This window comes from Moschus berezovskii, chromosome 22, assembly GCF_049115385.1.
Source record: "Moschus berezovskii isolate FMDL1 chromosome 22, NW_MosBer_1.0, whole genome shotgun sequence".
Classification (NCBI taxonomy): Eukaryota; Metazoa; Chordata; class Mammalia; order Artiodactyla; family Moschidae; genus Moschus; species Moschus berezovskii.
This window is the reverse complement of record NC_142481.1, coordinates 16,411,021-16,434,439: the sequence shown is the minus strand read 5'-3', so window position 1 is coordinate 16,434,439 and position 23,419 is coordinate 16,411,021. Positions and strand designations below refer to the sequence as shown.

The window sequence follows — 23,419 nt, the reverse complement described above, 5'->3', positions numbered from 1 at the left end:
ATTATATAAGAAAAATTAAACTGCTTTTCGGGTCCCTATTACTAACAGACAAGTACAGTTCCTAGCATACAGGAAATTTTCAGGATAATGCTGGAAATAATTTAAAACATTACATTTATTAAAAGATAGGTTTATTATTTAGATGAGTGCAGAATTCTCAAAAATTTTAAGCTACTTATTAGAGTGTGAGACTCTTCTCTATAGTGTTATCCTTTGACAGTGCTCTTTGCCTCAGTGTGGTTGTGTTGCAAGCATACTGTGGTCTTGGCTACAGAGATCGTTGGCTTTAAAAGAGAGGAGCAGATCCTCCAGATGGAAGAATTCAGCCGGGGAGGGTACCACCTAGGGGAAAAGATGAAGAGCGTTGGGAATGTGACAAGCATTGTATGAAGCTATTGAGATGAGATGTTTCCTGCCCATTCTGCTTGACAGGTACAACACCTGAGGAAGTCCCTTTATAATCAGGGAAAGGCCAGGAAGACAGACTAGAAAAGGGGACTTAAAAGTGAGGAGTATAGGAGAAGGACTGAGGAGTATAGGAGAAGGAATACTTTTCAAATCTTTCTGGATAACTGTTGATTCTTTAGTGTCTAGCACAGTACCTGGTACATGATAGGCTGTACAGTTGAGAAAAATCCTAAGAACTTAGTAAATAATAATACTTAGGTTAAAGGAATGCTTTCAGGTTTTAAGGAAGAGGCATTTATTGATTACTTTGGTTTTCATGTCTGAAATTTGTTTACCTGTGGGGGAGTGCAGTGAGTAACTAGGGGTAGTGGTAAAAGTAGCTATTAAATAATCAATACCATGATACAATGAAATTATTTCCTGAGTGGTCAGTTTTACATGAAATTATTGACAATTGATGATCAAGGAGCTTGTTGCATAGTGGAATGCTCACTGCCGCTTATACTTTTATAATGTTCACTTTATTACATTCTTATAGCCTATAAACAGACACAAATTTTCTTAAACATTTAGACATTGATCACAAATTCAGTTATCCCCCTAAAACAGTTTAGGCTTCTATTAGTAAAGGAAATAGACAGAATATACAGTTTTCACAAATTTTATTACTATACTTATAGTCAAAAGCTATTGTAAAGCAACAGTGATACGGATTTATCCATTTCTATGTTATTTCTGTGATTTTACTTCCTTTCTGTTGTTATGCTGATTTTAATATCTTCCCCAAATTACTGTAAATTCTGTAAAATTACTTTGTTTTCTTTTTTTGGATTACAGTTTTCTTAAGTCAAGATTCATTAACCCTGAAAGTTTTCTCAAACTAGACAAGATTAGAGGATCTAGTTTATCAATCAAATGTTTCTTGGTCAGGACTTGGGACCTGATTGTACAATCCAAGATCACTGAAAATTGGTTTGACTGATGTATATCCAAATTAAAATGCATATGACCAGCTTAATTAATCATTCAGAATTCATATACAGGTAAAATGATATATGTATAAGGATATTTACTATAGCATTGTTTGTTATAGTGAAAGACAGGAAACAACCCAAATGATAATTGGCAGCAGATTGGTTGAATAAATTAAAGTGTATCTATTTAATAGAATCCAATGTAGGCTAAGAGAAGTAATTATGTATCTTTGAATGTACTAGTTGGGATCTGGTCCAAGATACCTTAAGTAAAAATAGCAATGTGTTTAACATTGTGTATGGGCTTCCTTGCTGGCTCAATGGTAAAGAATCCTCCTGCCAATGCAAGAGATGCAGATTCAATCCCTGGGTCAAGAAGATCCCCTAGAGAAGTAAATGGCAACCCACTCTAATATTCTTCCCTGGGAAATCCCGTTGGCAGAGGAGGCTGGAGGGGTACAATCCATGTGGACACAAAAGAATCAGACATGACTTAGTGACTAAACAACAACAATATAACCGTGTATATAATATGCTGCAATTTGTAATGTTTTAAAAGTATATCTTTGTGTGTATATGAGTATACATACAGGGCTTCCCTGGTGGCTCACCTGGTAAAGAATCTGCTGAGTATATATACAAGCTATATTCTCTAAGCCATATCAAGTGGTCCATATCTGTCCTATTGTAGTCAAGGCCTGAGGTTTCTGGAGTAGGGGGTAATTAGAGATTTGCCCATTCTTTTCACTAATCCCTCCACTGTTTGTGTGAAGTAAGCAGAGGGGAAATGATCATACTGGGAACTGTGAGGCAAGTGGCATCTTGTATAACTTCTTTTTGTCTTCTCCAGCTCTGCCTTTTTCCAAAAAAGGAGCCCAGAGAAGAACTGGTCCTTTTCTGCAAATATCAAAGCTATGGCTCAGGTGAGATGCTGTTTCTTTTTGCTCAGATAGAGTCATTTTTACCCCTAGTACATGTAAATATTTGCTTTCCTTATCACGATGCTTTTTGCTGTTGAAAAACAACAGCAGCCTTCAGACAATTCAGTTATACACAGTGCCAAAGTTATCTTACTCTTGCTCTAAAGAAAAGGTCTCTAGTAAGCCAATTCAAAAATTTCTCTCTTGGTGGAGATATTTATAGAAAAATATAAGTGGTTAGATAATCATTAAGAAAAGGAAAGAATATCTGGTTAAAGAACTTCATACTCTTAGTTACAGGTAACTGTTCAAGGGCTAAGGGATTAGATACCAAGTTTCTCTGAAGAAGTCTTAATCAAATTAAAATCCATTAGAAAATTGCTTATGGATTTCATCATAAATCCTGATTTGTTCCCACATACTGTGAATTGCATAATATAAAAACAATCTGACTGAGACCAGGTTTGGAAAAAAATATTTTGCACTGCTTAACATGGTCCCCCTTCAGGAACCTGACCCCTATTTCCTCCTAAAACAACCCAGTGCCCTCCACAGTTCCTTCTTCTAAATAACTTTTACAATCTCATTTAATAAGTCTTTCACCATCTTCTGTCAGATTTGTGTCAGAAATCTTGGCAGAACAGAAATGTGTTTTCCATTAGTTAATCTAATTTGCGTTGACAGTGATTGATGGGATGGAGATAAGTAGGGTAATTAGGGCACCTCATAGGGAAAAGCCCTGATCATCTCCATAGGCCTAGATTTTCCAGGAAGAAAATTTGTGGGATGGTTTTGTTTGATGTCATTCTTAATACACAGAAAGGTCTCTTAATGTATGAGCCCTTCAGGTTTGGGGGTATGACTGGTGGTTGGTACAAAGCTCTGACACCCCGCGAGACCATCCATGATAAATAGACTTCGATAATGCCATTGTGTGAAGCTGGATCATGCTCTGTCAGTTTCCTGTAGCTTAGGAACAAAGGGTATTTACATTAAGCAATGGATGGTTTTAGGTAAAATTGGACCAACATTGGGAAGGTCTTTAAAGATCACCTCCAGCCTCAATGTCCGAAAGCAAAGGAGAAGTCATTTATTTCCATATTACAGAACATTAAGTGAAAAAAAAAATGCTTATAAAAAGAATTTGTTTAACAAGAAATAACTCTTATTATATAGTTTATAATAGTGTGACATTGGAATGGATCAGTCTTGAATTATATGCAAATTTAATTTTCTAAGATAAAATATTTTTTAAAGTTATTTTGTTTATGTTCATGAGTAAAGTAGGGCTAGTTCATTCTGGCCCCACTACCAGTTCCACTCCCAAAAGGTAGCTGCCTTCAGTTCTTGAATATTGATTATCAGTTTTACTCATTATCTTTTGACTTACTGCAGAGTGGAAAGGACATTATACTCATATATTGCACCCTTCATTTCCTCTGATCCTGTTATTAGATCACAATTTTTGGTTAAATTGATAGTGTACACATTGTCACAACTGCAAATATCCCTCACTGCTGAGCCAGATCATGGCTTTATTCTGTTACAACCTTTCATTTTTCCTGGGGTTAATTGCTTTTTCCCCTCATTTGCTTAGTTGCCCATGTATTTATATCCAAAATCTCCAGAATCACTGCCACGTACAAGTCAGTATGTTTTCTGCCTGATCAAACACATCAATTCCTTTTGAACAGGGAAACTTCCATCCCTGTTCCCTTTTTCACCGTGCTCCCATTTTGTCTAGTTGCTCTCTAGGCCTGTTTCTCAAAGACTTGCCCTTTTTTCCTTGGGATTTTCCTTTTCTGTTTTCCTGTGTTAATTCACATATTTATTGAATCTCATGTCTTCCTCTTCTCTGGTTTACTCTCTGATTTTGGTAGAGCACAACCTCTGATAGTTTCCTGAGAAATTGTGCTTGAGTCTTTTCATGTCTGGGAGTTTGTTTTTTCAGTTGTCATGACAGAATGACAATTTGGTTATAGAATTCTAGGTCAGAATTTCTTTTCTTTTGGGTGGAGGGGCATGCCATGGCAGCCTGTGAGATTTAGTGCCCCGACCAAGGATCGAACCTGTGCTTCCTGGTTCTGGGGGGCATTGGGAGCATGGAGTCTTAACCATTCGACTGCCAGGGAACTCCCCAGAATTTCTTTATCAGCATGTTGAAGAATTGTTCTTACCATTTCTTATTTTTAGTGGTTTTCTTAAGAACCCCATTGCCTCTGTGATTCTTGATGGCTTTTATGCAGCCTGCTCTCCTCTGGATGCTTTTAATGTCTTCTCTTTTCCCTTATTCTGAAATTATAGTCTTAGCTGTTTTAGAAAAGAAACTCACATGTGTTCATAACATAGCATTTGCAAAGTGTTTGTATATACTACTTCATTGAATTGGGAAACTCATCTTGGCTGGATTTTATACCTTCCCAGACTTATCTGGATAACAGAAGTGCCCAACTATCCACAGGTGGTTTTGCCTGGAGGAAACAGAATGACTTGGTAGCATAATGATTCAGTCCTGTTTATTTGTTTACAGTCCTCCAGAGGCATCCCATTCAGTTCCACTCTGTCTGCTTGCTATTTTCAATTCTTCTTTTTTTTTTTTCTTCTCTCTTTCTTTCACAAAAACACATGTTTTTATTAATCAAACCTAATTTTTAAAAATTTAACATGGTTGTTGTTCCAGGAGTCAGTGATGTTCAGTGATGTGTCCATAGACTTCTCTCAGGAGGAGTGGGAATTCCTGAATGATGATCAGAGAGATTTATACAGAGATGTGATGTTGGAGAATTACAGCAACCTGGTTTCAATGGGTAAGGACATCCGTAATAATTTAGATTCTGCCCTGAGAAGGTCTACTTCCTCTGTACTCACCTACTTTTCAAGTAACCATTTGCGTTTCTATCTACATCCTGTTCCCAGAGGAATGTTTTTAATCTTGTAGAGCTAGAAAGAGGAAGCTGCACTGAGCTGTGAGGAAAGTTTCAAGTGCTCTATTATGTTTCCTAAATCTGATGTATCTTCCTTTGACTCTTTCTTAATAATGAAAGGACTGGATTTGAATTCTGGGACATTCTCAACATAAACCTCTCCTTACTTCTTTTGTAAGCAGGACATTCTATTTCTAAACCAGATGTGATCTCCTTCTTGGAGCAAGGGAAGGAGCCCTGGTTGGTTGACAGAGAACTAACAAGAGACCAGTGGCCAGGTAAGTGAGGCATGGCAGGTGATGACCCCATCAGTCAATGGAGAGATTGCACCTTTGAAACACAGTCTGGGAAGTTTCCCTTAAAAACTTTAGGCCTGTTGTGCAAAAAGTAAGCCTTTTCAGCCTGACCTTTCAAATAACCTTACCTTTTCCCCTTACTTAACACACTCCACCTGCTTGTCTCCTCTTATGTTTCTGTCCCAATTCTAACGAGCCGGTGCCCTCCTCCACCTTCTCTAATAATACTTCTTTCTATGCATAATTTGAATCTACTTCCTTATCAGCTTCTCATCCTCTTTTGTATTTATTCTTCAAAGAGTATCACTGTCTCCTCAAATACTATTTTTTCTACATTACCAAAGACTCACTTCCTCTAAAGCTTATAAGATACAGTAGATACACTCATTGGTTCATTCATACTTTTAATGAACATTTGCTGATTTTCTAATGTGTGTGAAGTACTCTCTGCTAGTTACAGAAAGATTAAAAAACACTTAAGTGGGAATTCTCTGGCAATCCAGTGGTTAGGACTCTGTACTTCCACTGTAGGGGGCACAGGTTCAATCCTTAGGGAACTAAGATCCCACAAGCCACTGGCACTGCCAGAAAAAAAAGAATAAGTATTTTCAGAGTTTATAGCTTACTGTTTGTAACTCGTAAAATGTAGAAGCACGAGAGAGGTTAAAATAGGGAGCTCTGCAGAAAGAGGGGGCTCAAGAGGTAGAAGAGGAGTTGATCCATATAACTGTCATAAGAGGGAGATTTGAGCTTACATGTCATTGAGTTTAGAGTGCTTGACAAAAGAATCTGTGCCTCCATTGAGATCTTAGGGCTAACAAAGATAAAGAAAAAAAGAAAAAAAAAAACAAGACAGCATATTCCTTCATTCAGTATATGTTTTATGTGATTTTGTTTTAAGTTTTATTTTACATTGAAGCATAGTTGATTAACAATGTTGTGTTAGTTTCAGGTGTATAGCAGAGTGATTCAGTTATACATTTACGTGTATCTAGTCTTTTTCAAATTCTTTTCCCATTTAGGTTATTACAGAATATTGAGCAGAGTTCCCTGTGCTGTGTAGTAGGTCCTTGTTGGTTATCTATTTAAAATATAGCAGTGTGTACATGTCAATCCCAAACTCCCAGTCTATCGCCCCTCCCTATCCTTTCCCCTGGTAATCATAAGTCATTCTCTAAGCCTGTGAGTCTGTTTCTGTTTTGTATCTAAGTTCATTTGTATCATTTTTTTTTTTTAGATTCCACATATAAGCAATATCATGGGAAATTTTGTCTTTCTCTGTCTGACTTACTTCACTTGGTATGATAATCCTCAGGTCCATCCATGATACTACAAATAGCATTATTTTGTTCTCTTTAATGGCTGAGTAATATTCTATTGTATGCATGTATCATATCTTTATCCATTTATCTGTCGGTAGATCAGTATATGTATACTGAATACCTATTGCACATAATATTCCATTGTATGTCTGTATCATATCTTTATCCATTTATGTGTCAATAGATCAGTATATGTATATTGAATACCTATTGCATGCCCAGCACTACTCTCAACACTTGAAATTAGAGCAGTGAGTAGAATATGCAGAATGTCTATTCCCAGAGTTTACCTTCAGCTGCAGAGAGAGATACACAAATAAATGAGTACATAATGGTAAGTGCTGAAAAGAATAAGTGGAGAAGTGGAGATGCTATTTTATGTGACAGGGTACAAGAAACTTTAAGGTGACATTGGGTCAGAGACCTGAAGAAGTATAGCTGTAAATCATTGTATGTGATTACTAGGAAGGACATTCCAGAGGAAGCCAAACATTGAAGGGCCTCAGGCAGGTATGCATTGGCTGTGTGTGGGGAGTAGCCAGGAGGCCCATGCTTCTTCTACCCCAGTTGTTATTCAAGTATTTTCAAATGCAAGACCTCTTGTCACTTCACCTTTGCATAACCTCAATATATAATTCTAAAAAACATGGACATTGTCTCCCTTACATAACTTGACTGCTTTGTCATCCCCAATAACTTTTACACTGATTTCTTGGTACATCAGATTGGTCTAGTGTCATTCTACTGAGTACTAGTGAGAGGGGACATTTTCACCTTTATGGTGCTATTGTCTTTAACATGTTCATTACTGCTCTAATTCTCCTCAGTCAATTTTTATGGACTTTATAAAATAAAAACATTATATACCCATTTCCATGGGGTGTTTTGTACTTCATAAATTTTAATTTGGATTGGCATCTTTAAAAAAAATATTTATTTATTTATTGGGCTGCATCCAGTCTTAATTGCTGCACTCAGAATCTTGTTGCATCCTGTGGAATCTTCCATTATGGCACACCAGCTCAGTAGTTCTGGCATGTGGGCTTAGTTGCTCTGTGGCATGTGGGATCTTAGCTCCCCAGTTCAGTTCAGTTCAGTCACTCAGTCGTGTCCGACTCTCTGCGACCCCATGAATCACAGCACGCCAGGCCTACCTGTCCATCACCAACTCCCGGAGTTCACTCAAAATCATGTCCACAGAGTCGGTGATGCCATCCAGCCAGCTCATTCTCGGTCGTCCCCTTCTCCTCCCACCCCCAACCCTTCCCAGCATCAGAGTCTTTTCCAGTGAGTCAACTCATCACATGAGGTGGTCAAAGTATTGGAGTTTCAGCTTTAGCATCAGTCCTTCCAATGAACACCCAGGATTGATCTCCTTTAGAATGGACTGGTTGGATCTCCTTGCAGTCCAAGGGACTCTCAAGAGTCTTCTCCAGTACCACAGTTCAAAAGCATCAGTTCTTCGGCGATCAGCTTTCTTCACACAGGGATCAAATCTGGCTTCCCCTGTACTGCAAGGTGGATGTTTAACCCCTGGACCGTCAGGGAAATCCCTGGATTAGCATCTTTAAGTGTATGCTCTAATGTGTTTGCAGTCATCTCTTTTGTGGTTATTACTGTTTCTGATTTTAGAAAATTAACTGACCTCTACAAATGTCATAGATACCTTGTTCTTTTTAAAAAAAAAATTGTTTTGCTATATTTTTAAATAATTTTATTTATTTATTTATTTTTGGCTATGCTGGGTCTTCATTGCTGCTCGGGCTTTTCTCTAGTTGTGGCTAGGGGGGCTGCCCACTGGTTGCGGTGCTCAGGCTTCTCATTGCAGTGGCTTTTCTTGTTGCAGAGCACAGGCTCCAGGGCTTGTAGGTTTCAGTGGTTGTGGCATACAGGCTTCGTTGCTCTGCAGCATTGTGGGATCTTCCAGGGCCAGGGATCAGACCTGTGTCTCCTGCTTTGGCAGACAGATTCTTTACCACTGAGCCACCAGGGAAGCCTCTCTGCTGTTTTTAATAGCATCTAAATCCATTTTAAAGTTCTTTTACAATAAACTATAAATTGAGAGTGCAACTCAATCCCCTCTCCCCTGCCCCTAATGGCTTATTTTAGCACCATTTATTCAACACCTGCTTATGTCATGTTGTTTGGTCTGCCTGTTCATTGGAAGTCCTGGTTTATGTGAATACTTTGTATTTCAGGGCCTCTTTCTGTTTCTTTGCTCCAACTATCCACTTGTACCTTCAGAGATAGATATGCCTAGCAGACAGTTTAATATATTTTAATTTTTTATATTTTAATATCTTTAGTTGTCCAGTGTTCAACTTTTTTTTAAGTTCTCAGGTTTGGTTTGAATACTCTTATTTATTTTTGCCTATACTGGGTCTTCATTGCTTTGTGCAGGCTTTCTCCAGTTATGGTGAGCAGGGACTACTTTTCATTGTGTTATATGGGCTTCTCATTGCAGTGGCTTCTAGAAAGCATGGACTTAAGTAGCTGCAGCTCCTGGGCCCCTCGAGCGCAGGCTCAGTAGTTGTGACGCATGGGCTTAGCTTTTCCACAGCATGTGGAATCTTCCGTGACCAGGGATTAAACCCATGTCCCCTGCATTGGCAGGTGGATTCCTATCCACTGTGCCACCAGGGAAGTTCTCCACTTTTCTTTAATGCCTATACTAGATTACAGTCCCACCAGCAGTATATAGGAGCTCCCGTTGTTGCACATGCTTCCTAATGTATTGTCAAACTTAGATTTTTATCAGTTGCTGAGCATATATCCTGATACTTCAGTGTGGTTTTAGTTTGCATTTCCCTTTTTACTGATGAGCTTGAAGACATTTTCATATCATTATTGGTTTTTTGAAATTCTTCTTTAGCTAATTGCCTGTTCAAGTCTTTCTTACATGTTTTTCTATTGGATTGCCTGTATTTTTAATGATGTGTAAGCGTTCTTTATATATTTTGGTTATTGAGTATATTCCATGTTCTCAAAATTGCTAATGTCTTCTTCCACTCTAAGTTATCTTTTAGTACTCTTTATGGTTTCTTTTTGTGAACAGAAGTTCTTAATTTTGGTCAGATTTATCAGTCTTCTGTTTTGGGCTTCACACTTATTTGGTCTTATGTAGGAAATTCTTCCTTGGCCTATTTTTGAATCTGATTTTATAATATGTAAACAGAATCACACTATCTGTACTTTTTGTTCTGTTTAAGAAAATTTTGATTATTGTGAAGATCCTCTTTTATGTTTCCTTCTTAATGTCTGATTGTTTTTCCTTTATAAACTTTTCCTCTAAGGGGCTAAATTTTTCCTGTAATACATTCAGGTGTGGTTACCTTTATTTCTCCATATTTTGTTTCAGGTTGTATTTTTAAATCCAAGAATTTATATCTTTTTCTGGTGAGAGGAAATCCTTGGCAGTCATCTCTTTAAACATTACCTTGCTACTATTTCCTCTTTTCTCTCTTGAGCGCCTGTTAAACAGACAATAAAACATCTGGATCATCTCTGATGTTTTAAATTCTTCCTCTCTTTTTCTATTTATGCGGCCTTTACATAGAATTCCTTACTTTGATTCTACTCTACATAAGATAGATAACCAACAAGGACCTACTGTGTAGCGCAGGGAATTCTACTGGGTATTATGTGACAACCTATATAAGAAAAGAATCTAAAAAAGAATGAATACATACATCTATGTATACATTTTGCTGAGTCACTTTGCTGTACACCTGAAATTAACATTGTAAATCAACTATACAATAAAATCAAAATGTAAAAAAATGCAAAGATGAGCACACAAAAAAAGAATTCCTTGCATCGATTCACTAATATATTCTTCAGTTATGACCTTTTGACTCTTCAATTTATCCACTAAGTTTTTTATTAAAAAATAGTATATTTATAAGATATAGTACATGTACAACAGGATATATGTATCACATAATTAACATAAAATTCTAAGATAATAATATGTAAATACCTAAATTTGCATACATAAGATATTGGCTAGGAAGTATGCCTAAGAATATATATAATTGCTGGGTCTCAGCTTACTCTTTTTTTTTTTTTCAGTCTATCAATTGTCACTTTACTTTGAACATTTTAGGGGAAGATTTATTGCGAAAGGTATTTTTTTTTCAGAGATCACAGTCAGGTTTATTTTTTTTTAACTTTTTTTTATTTGGAGGATAACTGCTTTACAAATATACCATGGGCAAAAGGACTGTCTCTTCAGTAAGTACTGTTGAAAAAACTGGACTACTGTGTTACACCTTACACAGAAATAACTAAATATGTATTAAAGACTTGAATACGAGACCTGAAGCCATAAAACTTCTAGAAAACAGAGGGAAAGCTCCTTGACATCAATCTTGTAGTTTTTGGATATGACACCAATGCCAAGACAACAAAAGCAAAAATAAATAGGATGACATCAAATTAAAAATCTGTATGGAAAAGGAAGCAATAAGCAAAATGAAAAGGCAGCCTACTGAATGAGAGAAAATATTTGCAAATCATGCATCTAACAAGGAGTTAATATCTAAAATATATAGAGAGAATCCATATAACTCAATAGCAAAAAAAAAAAAAAAAAAAGATAACATTTAAGGAAATATAGGGCTTCCTGGCTGTGGAGGTTAAGAATCTACCTTGCAGTATATGTGACACCAGTTAGATCCGTGATCCAGGAAGATCCCACATGCCTCGGGACAACTGAGCCCATGTGCCACAACTGATAAGCCTGCCCTCTGGAGGCCACGCGCCTTTGTGCTGCAACAGGAGAAGCCATCGCAATGAGAAGCCCTCACAACCGCAACTAGAGAAAGCTCATGAGCAACAACAAAGAGCCAGCACAGCCAAAAATAAATATAATGAAAAATAAAATGAATGAATAAATAAATAATAAAGATTAAATAAAATGAAAATTTTACAACTGAAAAATACAGTGGCCTAAAATTTTGAAATTTACTGGATAGACTCAGGGAGAATGGAGATAACAGAGGAAAATTAGTGAACTTGAAGGAAGACCAATATGAATAACAGAAAAAAAGATCAAAAACTTAAAAAGAATGACTCAAGGGGAATTCCTTGGCAATCCAGTAGCTGGGAATAGGTGCTCTCACTGCTGAGGGCCCAGGTTCAATCCCTGGTTAGGGAACTACCATTCCACAAGCAGCACAGTGCTGCCAGAAAAAAAGGAAAAAGAATGACTCAGGGACATGTGGGATAACAGCAGAGTTTTCATATTTATATGACTGAAGTCCCAAAAGGACCATAGAAAATGAAAGAACCGTAAGAATAATGCATTGCTTTTAGGGAAACAGAGTGGAACAACTGGATTTCTTTTTATAAACCATGGACATTGGCAAAAGTGCAACAGTATTTTGTTTGCTAAAGAACTGTCAACCCAGACTTCCATAGCCAGCAAAAACGTTTCAGGAATGAAAGAAAAATTAAGAAAAGCAATGTTGCAGGTGTACAGGGAAACTGAAACTGGCCTAGCATCCATGTGGAACTAGGAGATAATGAGAGGGAGTCCGTACCCTGTCTCAAAGGAGTGAGCACTTGTTAAGTCTAGGAGACAGCCGTCATATAAGAATGAGGCCTAATGCTGCCCGATAATCTGGTCCTTCAAGAAAAGCCAGAAATCCAGATTTCTGTATTAAATCTGATAACATCAACACTGGTAACTGTAAGGTCGCAGAAATGGGCGTCTCAAGCTGTAAGGAAATAACCCAGACACCAAGGGAAAGTAACAGGCTTTATTGACAGTGCACTCCCGGACAGAACCCACTGACTGCAAGAATGGCCACGAGGAGTTCTGCCCCGAACAAAGGCAGGGTGCGGATTTTTATGCCTTCGGGGCAGGAAGTGGTATCATATAACCTGGACAGGCCTAAGATAAGGTAAAGCTCGGGAATGTGAGATTGTGAGTGGTCAGCTAGACCCGGTTAGTCACTCTGGAGGTCAGGAAGCGGGGGATAGATCTCCGCAGAGGGTTATTAGAGGGTTATTACGTCAGAAATTCCTCAGCAGTTTGGCGGGACTTTTTCCTTCCGGCGGGGGATGGAGAGGGGAACAAGGAGCCAAGATAGCCACCGGGAAGGGGAATCCAAGAAGGCCACCAGGGTCCGACCTTACAGTAACTCATTTAAAACTTTATAGAACTGTTGGGACAACACCAAACACAAACACGTGAGTAGAATACAACCTGATTCATTGGGTTATTACTTATATGGAGTTTTCTTTTTCTTTGAACCTTGGAAATTCTACCAAGATATATCTAGATAAAACTCTTTCCTCCTAAATTCTGCTCAGTGCAGAAAGGAACCATCTGATTACTAAGTTTTCTTCAACTCTGGGAATCTGTCTTAACTGTTGTTTCTGCATCATCACCATATTCTCCTTCTAGAACTCATATCTTACATTTATTTTATTTCGTATATAATTTTCTTACGCCATGATCCTATCATCTTTTTTTTTTCTTTCAGTTACCATTTCTATCCTTTCTCTTCTGAAAATCTTTTTTTCAAGAGTTCATTCTAGTTTTAGTAATGATTGACTTTTCACTGGGGAATTTGAAGATTTGTCCTAATTTAAACCATCTTCCCTTATTCTCTATACACAGTATATCACAATTTAATTATTCAGTTTGCTTAATAACTATGTAAATTTTTTGTTGCCAAGCTCTGTAGTCACATTTCACTCCTTGTACAACTTTTCTTTTCCATGAAGTTAAACTGTCTTAAGTGAGAACTGGTTAGTTTTCTGTTTATCTGACACATCAGGTAGCTATGGTTTGTTTTTTAACTGAGACATCCCTCCTGTAACCCTCTGTTCTTCTTCCCCAGGTGTAGCATAACACAGCTGTTATTTTAGAGTTTCCCTTTATTGTCATTCAGTGGATTCCCTTAGGATCATCCCATTGATTCCTTTAACTCTTCCCCTTTGAATTCATTTTAATTATCTTCTGTATTTGCATACCTTGGATTCTTGTCTATACCTAGTCTGTTGGATCTCCTGCCTTCCTTTTTCTTGATTTGTTTTCTTACTATTTTTTTTTAAGATTTATTTTATTTTTTGACTGTTGTAGTTCTTTGTTCCTGTGCACAGGCTTTCTCTGGTTGCTAAGAGTGGGGGCTACTCTTCGTTGCAGTGCAGGGGCTTCTCATTGCAGCAGCTTCTCTTGTTTTAATTATACTTTTATTTTTATTTTGAGGTATTTGTAGATTCACATGCAGCTTATAAGGAATAATACAGAGAAATTTCATTGTGCCCTTTATCCAGTTTCCTCCAGTAGTAACATCTTGCAAAATTTCAAAACCAAGATACTGACACTAATATAGTCATGATACAGAACATTTCCATCCTCCAAAGGATCTCTCATGTTGACCTTGTACGGTCACAAACACAATTCTCTCCCCCATCACCAATCTCCTCCTTAACCCCTGGAAACCACTCATCTGTTCTCCATTTCTATAATTCTGTCATTTCAAGAATGTTAAGTTGAATCATATGGTACACAACCTTTTGGGATTACTTTTTCATTCAGCATAATTATCCGGAGTTTATCCAGGCCGTTGCATGTATTCATATTTTGTTCTTTTTCATCACTGAGTAGTATTCCATGCTATGGATATACTGATGCTGCTGCTGCTAAGTCGCTTCAGTAGTGTCTGACTCATGCGACCCCATAGACGGCAGCCCACCAGGCTCCTCTGTCCAAGGGATTTTTCAGGCAAGAGTACTGGAGTGGGTTGCCATTGCCTTCTCCAAGCTTCTCTTGTTTTAGAACACAGGCTCTAGCGGACAGGCTTCAGTAATTGCAGCACATGGGCTCAATAGTTGCAGTGCACTGGCTTAGTTGCTCTGGGACTTGTGGTATCTTCCCAAACCAGGGATCTAACTTGTGTCCCTTGCATTGCAAGGCAGTTTGTTAACCACTAGACCACCAGAGAAGCCCTGTTTTCTTACTATTCTGAAGCAAAAAGCAACCAAGGAAAGAATGCAAAAGAAGTAAATAGTATATTTTCTGAATCCCTGCACGAATAAAAATGTTTTCATTTCACCCTCATAATTTGATCAATAATTTGACAAGAAATATCAATTTAGGTTGAAAAAGTGACTTCAACTTTTTTAAGGCAAGGATTTCTAAAATCTTCTAGTATCTAGTGTTATTGAGAATTCCAAAACCAGTTCAGGTTCTTAATTCTTTTAAGTGGTGTATTTAAACTTTTTGGAAGCTTTTTGTATTTATTACTTATTTGTGATGTTCTAATATTTCATGTTGAGGTATCATGATACTGATTTTATTTTATTTTTTCATTTGGCTAGACACTCACTTCCTCTGGAAACTAAAACTCTGTGAAATTTTCTACTATTATTTTGTTGAAGGTTTGTTCCCTATTCTTTTCTCTTTTCCTCTATTTGATAGATCACTTTTCAGGTCCAGTGCTTGCCATCATGTCTGACACATAATAAGAACTCATTAAATTTTTTGAATGACTGAACACTCATAATTCAGATCTTAAATTTCTTGTGCTACCCCTAGAATTTTTTTTTTTTTTATTGAAGTACAGTTGATTCACAATGTTGTGTTAGTTTCTGGTAAACAGTGAAGTGACTCAGTTGTACACATATATACACATATTCTTTTTCATATTCTTGTCATTATGCTTTACTACAGGATATTGAATATAGTTCCCTAGGCTATACCTTGTTGTTTATTTCCTTTATATATAGTAGTTTGTATCTGCTCTTCCCCCACCCCTAGTTCCCATCTCTCTTTTTATGTTATACTTTCTGTGAGGTTTTATTAAGTTCTCATCTTTGTGTTTTTATAAAATAGAAAGAAATTCTTCTTTCAGTATTTCTGTTCCTGGCATCACTCTCTTATGGGATTGTCATATAATATTGTTTTTAGAAGCATAGGTTTTCTGAATTTTGGGATTTTGTTTCCCTTTGTTGTCTCTCCTGAGTTCTTATTTTCTGTTTATTTTAAGCTCTGATGATCAATGTTTTCCTGAAATAGCTCATGACTCAAGGCCTATTTGGGCTTCTCAATGCAAGAGACGTAGGTTTGATCCCTGGGTCAGGAAGATCCCCTGGAAAAGGAAATACCAACCCACTCCAGTATTCTTTCCTGGAGAATCCTATGGATAGAAGAGCCTGGTGGGCTACAAATAGTCCACAGGGTCACATAGAGTCGGACACAACAACTAAACAACAATGTAATTTGATCAGAGGATCATAGGGGGCCTCAGAAAGTATGACCTTTAAGTAGAGATTTGGAAAATGAATAAAGTTATCAAGGCCAAGAGTAAAAGAAAATACCTCTAAACATAAGAAAAAGGACTTAGAAAGGTCTAAATAGAGACTAATAGCTAGGAGCACTTGAAGAACTACTATATAGGGCCAGTGTGAATGAAGCTTAGAAACCAAAATGGAACATAGGGTGAGTGAGATTTGGTTGAAAGGCAGGCAGGAGACAGATCATTCAAAGCTTTGTAAACCATATTCAGGAATTTGGCTTTTATTGTGAGAGCAATGTAACCATCAAACAATTTTAAGCAGAAAAGTGCAGGATAATGCTATTCTAGTGACATGGATTCAAGATTACAAAATCAGATTATAAAGCTCAAGTGGGAGAAGTAGGTAAGAGGCTATTCTAGTAGTCCAAGAAAGAGCTATTTCATATTACTTCTTATATTGTATATAAAGGGAAGAGTTTAGCATATACATGGGGAAAAATTAGATAGTATTTGCTAAATAATTACATGAGAGGAAGAAGATGGTATTAGAATGATCTTCACTTTTTTGACTAGAAATTTTCTCTCTGGATCCATAGTGTGGTCTTCAAAACATTTCACTTGCCAACATCTCCATTTTTGTATGGAAATCCTTCCATAATACTACCTCCCAAATGCTTAATATGTATTTTATACCAAATATTTTTTCATATAGTATTCCTAGTTCTCAAAATCATCATAAGAGTTAGTTATTTCTATCATCAGTTCAGTTCAGTCGCTCAGTCGTGTCCGACTCTCCGCGACCCCATGAATCACAGCACGCCAGGCCTACCTGTCCATCACCAACTCCCGAAGTTCACTCAAACTCATGTCCACAGAGTCGTTGATGCCATCCAGCCAGCTCATTCTCTGTCGTCCCCTTCTCCTCCCGCCCCCAACCTTTCCTAGCATCAGAGTCTTTTCCAGTGAGTCAACTCGTCGCATGAGGTGGCCAAAGTATTGCAGTTTCAGCTTTAGCATTAGTCCCTCCAATGAACACCCAGGATTGATCTCCTTTAGAATGGACTGGTTGGATCTCCTTGCAGTCCAAGGGACTCTCAAGAGTCTTCTCCAGCACCACAATTCAAAAGCATCAGTTCTTCGGCGATCAGCTTTCTTCACAGTCCAACTCTCACATCCATACATGACCATGGGAAAAACCATAGCCTTGACTAGACGGACCTTTGTTGGCAAAGTGATGTCTCTGCTTTTTAATATACTATCAAGGTTGGTTGGGGGCTCAGAAAGATGAACTAACGTGTCCCAGAAATCAAAGCGGGTAATTGAGTTTGAGTTCAAAATTCATCTTATACCTCTATTCTTTCAGTAGCAATACACTGCCTCCTATTATATTCTTTTCCCTTATCTTTGAACCTACAAATACCCTTCTTGTCAGTTGGTCGTCACTACTAAGTGCTTGTGCACTTGTTAAGTCCTCTCCTTTTTTTCCCCCACAGTTCAGAATCACAGAATTCCAAGGCATAGTATTGTCATCAGACCCCAAACATATACCATGTCCAGCTATAAAAAAATCCTCCCTATAGTATATATGAACTCATATATACTCATATAGTATAATGAACTCACGCTAGGTTCATTCAATACTTGACTTTTCTTAAGGTATTCTCCTGTCTGGATTGGTACTTTCTATCTCCCTATCATTGATTTAAAAGAAACTAAGCCTCTAGTTACTTAATCTAGAATTTTTCAGTGATGGTAGAAGTGTCTTATGTTTCTGATTTCCAGTATGGTAGACACTAGACATATGTGGCTATTGAACACTTGATATGTGGGTAGTGCTATTGAGGAACTAAATTAGAATTTTTAATTTTAATTATATTAAATAGACGTGCTAGTGGCTACTGCAGTGGACAACACAGAACTAAGCAGGGTCTGGCAAACTTTTTCTTAAAGGGCTAGATAGTAAATATTTTAGATTTGCAGTCAGTGTGGTCTCTGTTGCAACCAGAACTCATGAACAGTCATAGATAATACATAAGTAAGTGTGACTGTGTTCCAGTTAGAAAAATTATTGCAGGGCTGCAGTCCATAGTTTGCCAGCCCCTGGACATTTTTCCTTAGACATGTTCATTTAATCCTGACAACAGGACTTCCCTGGTGGTCCAGTGATTAAGCCTAGAGTTCCATCTTTGGGCGGGAATCTAGGATCCCACATGCCATGCAGTGTGGCCAAAAAAAATATATATATATAATATATATAAAATATAAAAAAAATATATATATATATGCTGACAACTCTATTAAGTAGATATGATCCCACTCCAGTATTCTTGCCTAGGAAGCTCCATGTTCAGAGGAGCCTGGCAGGCTACAGTCTCTGGGGTTGCAAGAGTTGGACCCCAGACTGAGCAACTGAACAGCAACATGGATGTGTTTTCTTTTAACCTCTGGCTGTAATCTTAACTCACTCAACCTAAGCTGCTGGCCATTATTCTTGACAATTTTTTGAGTGATAAGGCAACAGTCTCTGATCCAAGCATCCAGGGGCAGGAAGAATATAGAGAGAAGTAGAGGGATGAGGCAGTTTTGTTATTTTTGTGGTAACTTTATAGCCTTTTAAAGTTATATACTGTATGCTTAAACATCTCCCTGCAAAAGACTGACCTATATAACAATCTAAATGTGACTGAATTTTTCTTCTACTACAAAGTGGGAGAGAATTCCCTTTGTAAAACTATGAATCCAAATAAATGACTGTTTACCAAAAAAAAATAGGTATGATCATTTCCTTTATTTTACAGTTCATGCTGTGGGATGTTCTTATATGAGTGTTTGTGTATGCTGTGAGATTTTGTGCATGTGTATGTATGAGTAGAGTCATCCTATAACAAGGAAGTTTAAGGCATCTGTGTATTTAGAAACCTCCTCTAAATAATTCTGATATATAGCAACATTTAGAAACCATGGACTTACTTCCTACCTTTATCTTACTATGTCATCTCTCCTCACTCTTCTCATCCAGTTTTTAAAAATTCAGTTTAGTTTCTTTCATTTTAATTGAATTTTATTTCTCCAAACAAGGAAAATGTGAGTGATTGCTTTCATATTTTCTTTCAGTCCTGGAGTCAAGATGTGAGACCAAGAAATTATTTCTGAAGAAGGAAATTTATGAAATAGAGTCAGCCCAGTGGGAGATAATGGACAGACTTACAAGACATGACCTTCAGTGCTCCAGTTTCAGAGATGAATGGGAATGTAATCGCCAGTTTGAGAAACAACATGGCTCTCAGGAGGGACATTTCAGTCAACTGATATTCACCCATGAAGGCATGCCTGCTTTTAGTCAACATCCATCCTTTACATTACAGCAAATCATGAATAATAATAAAGAGAAATACTATTCAACAAAGGAATATAGGAAAACCTTCAGACATGACTCACAGCTTACGACACATCAGATCATCCATACTGTTGAGAAACCCTATGAGTGTAAGGAATGTGGAAAGGCCTTTAGACATCCCTCAAGACTCAGTCATCATCAGAAAATTCATTCTGGCAAGAAACCCTTTGAATGTAAGGAATGTGGAAAAACATTTATTTGTGGCTCAGACCTTACCCGACATCACAGAATTCACACTGGTGAGAAACCCTATGAATGTAAAGAGTGTGGGAAGGCCTTCAGCAGTGGCTCCAACTTCGCTCGACATCAGAGAATTCACACTGGTGAGAAGCCCTATGAATGTAAAGAATGTGGGAAGGCCTTCAGTAGTGGCTCAAACTTTACTCAACATCAGAGAATTCATACAGGGGAGAAACCCTATGAATGTAAGATATGTGGGAATGCCTTTAGTCAAAGCTCGCAACTTATTAAACATCAGAGAATCCACACGGGTGAGAAACCCTACGAATGTAAGGAATGTGAAAAGGCTTTTCGTTCTGGCTCAGACCTTACTCGACATCAGAGAATTCATACTGGTGAGAAGCCCTATGAATGTAAGATATGTGGGAAAGCCTATTCTCAGAGTTCACAACTTACTAGTCATCACAGAATTCATACTAGTGAGAAGGCCTATGAATATAGGGAATGTGCAAAGACCTTTAATTATGACTCACAACTGGTTCAACATCAAAATTTGTACTGGTGATAAAACACAGAATATACAAAATGTGTGCAAAGGCTTCTGTTTACAGCTCAAAACTATTTAACATCAACTACTCAACAAAAGAGAATTTATCTTAATATTAATCCCTTGAAATAGAATAAAATAGAAACATTTGTTGACTACAGCTTGTTCAGCCCAAGAAAAATCATGTAGGAGAAATACCCTATGAGTAGAATACATTTTGGAAGCCCTTTTAATAAAACCTCCTACTTCTCAGTCTAGTAAATATTCAAAATGACAAGAGCACTTTGTGCATCTTTCTAACCTTATCTTAAACATCAGAGAATACATACAGAAATGTAATCCTGTAAGTTTCATATCCCCCCCATTTTTCCTATAGTTGTTATATTCTCAATTTTAATCCATTAAAATTTACATGACTGTAAAGTCCATCTGTTTACAGCATAGTTTGTAAAATACCTTTTATTTTTAAGATACTTTTAATACCCAAGAGAAGTGACCTGTTTATTTTTGAAGATGGCTTACTCTTTTTACTTTTTACAAAACTTGGACTTTTCTTGTAAAACATTCATGAATGACTTACCACTCAGTAAATGGAGATCCTTTACTATCCTTTTGGTATTTCCTTGTGTTGCTATAATATCATTTCATCAAGTCCCTATTGATAGACATTATCATTTCCTTCAGTTTTTGCCATTAATACACAGTGCCCTGGTGAGTACTCTCCCTGGACATATTTTTGTGTCATGTCTTATTTTAATTGCTGAAATAATGTATCAGTATATTTTCCCTATAATAGATTGAAACATTACAAATAAGACCTTTGACCACTATCCTTGTTCCCATATCGCTTCCTAAAGGATCAGATCAGATCAGATCAGTCGCTCAGTCGTGTCCAGTCTTTATTTGTTTAGTATTTATTCTTCCTGAGCATTTTCCTATGTTTCTATACATATATTTCTTGGTAGAAATGATAAAAATGGGGATAGTTATAATACCTACCTCAGAATTCTGTGTGAGGATCAAATAAAGACACACAAAATGCTTAGAATTGTGCCTCTCCTATAATACAGACTGTTTGTTGTTAATTGTATTCATCATTATCACTTTATTAGTATTATTTGTTGAAAAGCAACAGTTTCTACAGACCATACTCAACATCAGACAGGATATATAATTGAAGACCCATTGAGGGTAATGAATTAAGAAATTTTCTATCATTTACTTCCTGTGGAACATGAATTAATCCTGGGTGTGGGTGCAGAAAGTAATATGTGTAATGAGTAGGAAAGGCTGTGTATTCAAACTGGTATCCTTTCTATTACATTATAAAATACCTAATGTAAAGACAGGCAATATAGACAAACATTGCTGACGCTAGTGAAAAAGTATGAAAACACAAACAGCACCATGTTTGAAAATAGATATGCATACAAACAAAGAGAAATTTACAGTTACCAATTTTAAATGTTATACTGAATACAGTGCTTCCAATACATTTGAAAACCTAAACCAAATTTTTTATAAAAATTACCAGTATTGACACAGAGAATTAGAACTCTTGGGAAACTCTTATAAAGAGGTAAAAGGGGAAATTTAGTGTGAATTATAGTAGTTTCCCTGGTGGCTCAGTAGTGAAGAATCTGCTTGTAGTACAGGAGACGAAGTTTCAGCCCCCAGGTTGAGAAGATCCCTTGGAGAAGGAAACTCCAACCCACTCTGGTATCCTTGCCTGGGAAATCCGTGAACAGAGGAGTCTGGCAGGCTACAGTCTGTGGTGTCACAAAGAGTTGGACACGACCGAGCAACTAAACAACAGCATAGTAGCCATTACTAATGAATCACCAAACCTAGTTTCTTTTCAGGTGCAACTTTTTGTAAAAAATTGGGGTATAAATGACATCAATATTACATTAGTTTCAGGTGCACAACATAGTGCTCTGATATTTGTATATATTGGGAAAAGTGTGTTAGTTGCTCAGACATGTCCTACTCTTTGTAATCCCATGGGCTGTAGGCCTCCAGGCTCCTCTATCCACATGATTCCCCAGGCAAGAATACTGGAATGAGTAACTATTCCCTTTTCCAGGGGATCTTCCTGACCCAGAGATTGAACCTTCGTCTCACATGTTGCAGGCGAATTCTTTACTGTCTAAGCCACCTGGGAAGCCTATATATTGGAAAATGCCCACCATAATAAGTCTAGTTAATATCCATCACCATCTGTACTTACAGAATGTTTTTTCTTGAGAAGAGGTAAAACTTGAGCAAGGAACTATTTGTTATATAGAAGTAGACATAACATACTTTAACATAATTCTAATGTTAGCAATGTATTAGAAGGACACAAGGAAGCTATTTTATCAGGGTGATCCGTGAAGATGTATACAAGCATCAGTTCAGTTCAGTCGCTCAGTCGTGTCTGACTCTTTGCAACCCCATGAATCACAGCACGCCAGGCCTCCCTGTCCATCACCAACTCCTGGAGTTCACTCAAACTCATGTCCATCAAGTCGGTGATGGCATCCAGCCATCTCATTCTCTGTCGTCCCCGTCTCCTCCTGCCCCCAATCCCTCCCAGCATCAGACTCTTTACCAGTGAGTCAACTCGTCGCATGAGGTGGCCAAAGTATTGGGAGTTTCAGCTTTAGCATCAGTCCTTCCAATGAACACCCAGGATTGATCTTTAGAATGGACTGGTTGGATCTCCTTGCAGTCCAAGGGTCTCTCAAGAGTCTTCTCCAGCACCACAGTTCAAAAGCATCAATTCTTCGGCGATCAGCTTTCTTCACAGTCCAACTCTCACATCCATACATGACCACGGGAAAAACCATAGCCTTGACTAGGAGGACCTTGGTTGGCAAAGTAATGTCTCTGCTTTTTAATATGCTATCTAGGTTGGTCATAACTCTTACAAGGAGTAAGAGTCTTTTAATTTCCTGGCTGCTATCAGCATCTGCAGTGATTTTGGAGCCCCAAAAAATAAAGCCTGACACTGTTTCCACTGTTTTTCCATTTATTTCCCATGAAGTGATGGGACCAGATGCCATGATCTTTGTTTTCTGAATGTTGAGCTTCAAGCCAACCTTTTCACTCTCCTCTTTCACTTTCATCAAGAGGCTTTTGAGTTCCTCTTCACTTTCTGCCATAAGGGTGGTGTCATCTGCATATCTGAGGTTATTGATATTTCTCCCAGCAATCTT

At 37.6% G+C, this 23,419-nt stretch overlaps 1 protein-coding gene across 1 annotated transcript in view; it reads left to right on the top strand.

The window, feature by feature from the left end:
* LOC129546102 (uncharacterized) overlaps positions 1–23,419 on the top strand; it is a 57,107-nt gene that overhangs the window by 8,291 nt on the left and 25,397 nt on the right. Inside the window, exons 2-5 of the mRNA XM_088829973.1 lie at positions 2,233–2,305; positions 4,983–5,109; positions 5,409–5,504; positions 19,210–20,234. Of these exons, the coding sequence (XP_088686099.1) occupies positions 2,297–2,305; positions 4,983–5,109; positions 5,409–5,504; positions 19,210–20,234 (1,257 nt within the window). The 5' untranslated portion in view covers positions 2,233–2,296. The remainder of the gene's footprint in view (positions 1–2,232; positions 2,306–4,982; positions 5,110–5,408; positions 5,505–19,209; positions 20,235–23,419) is intronic.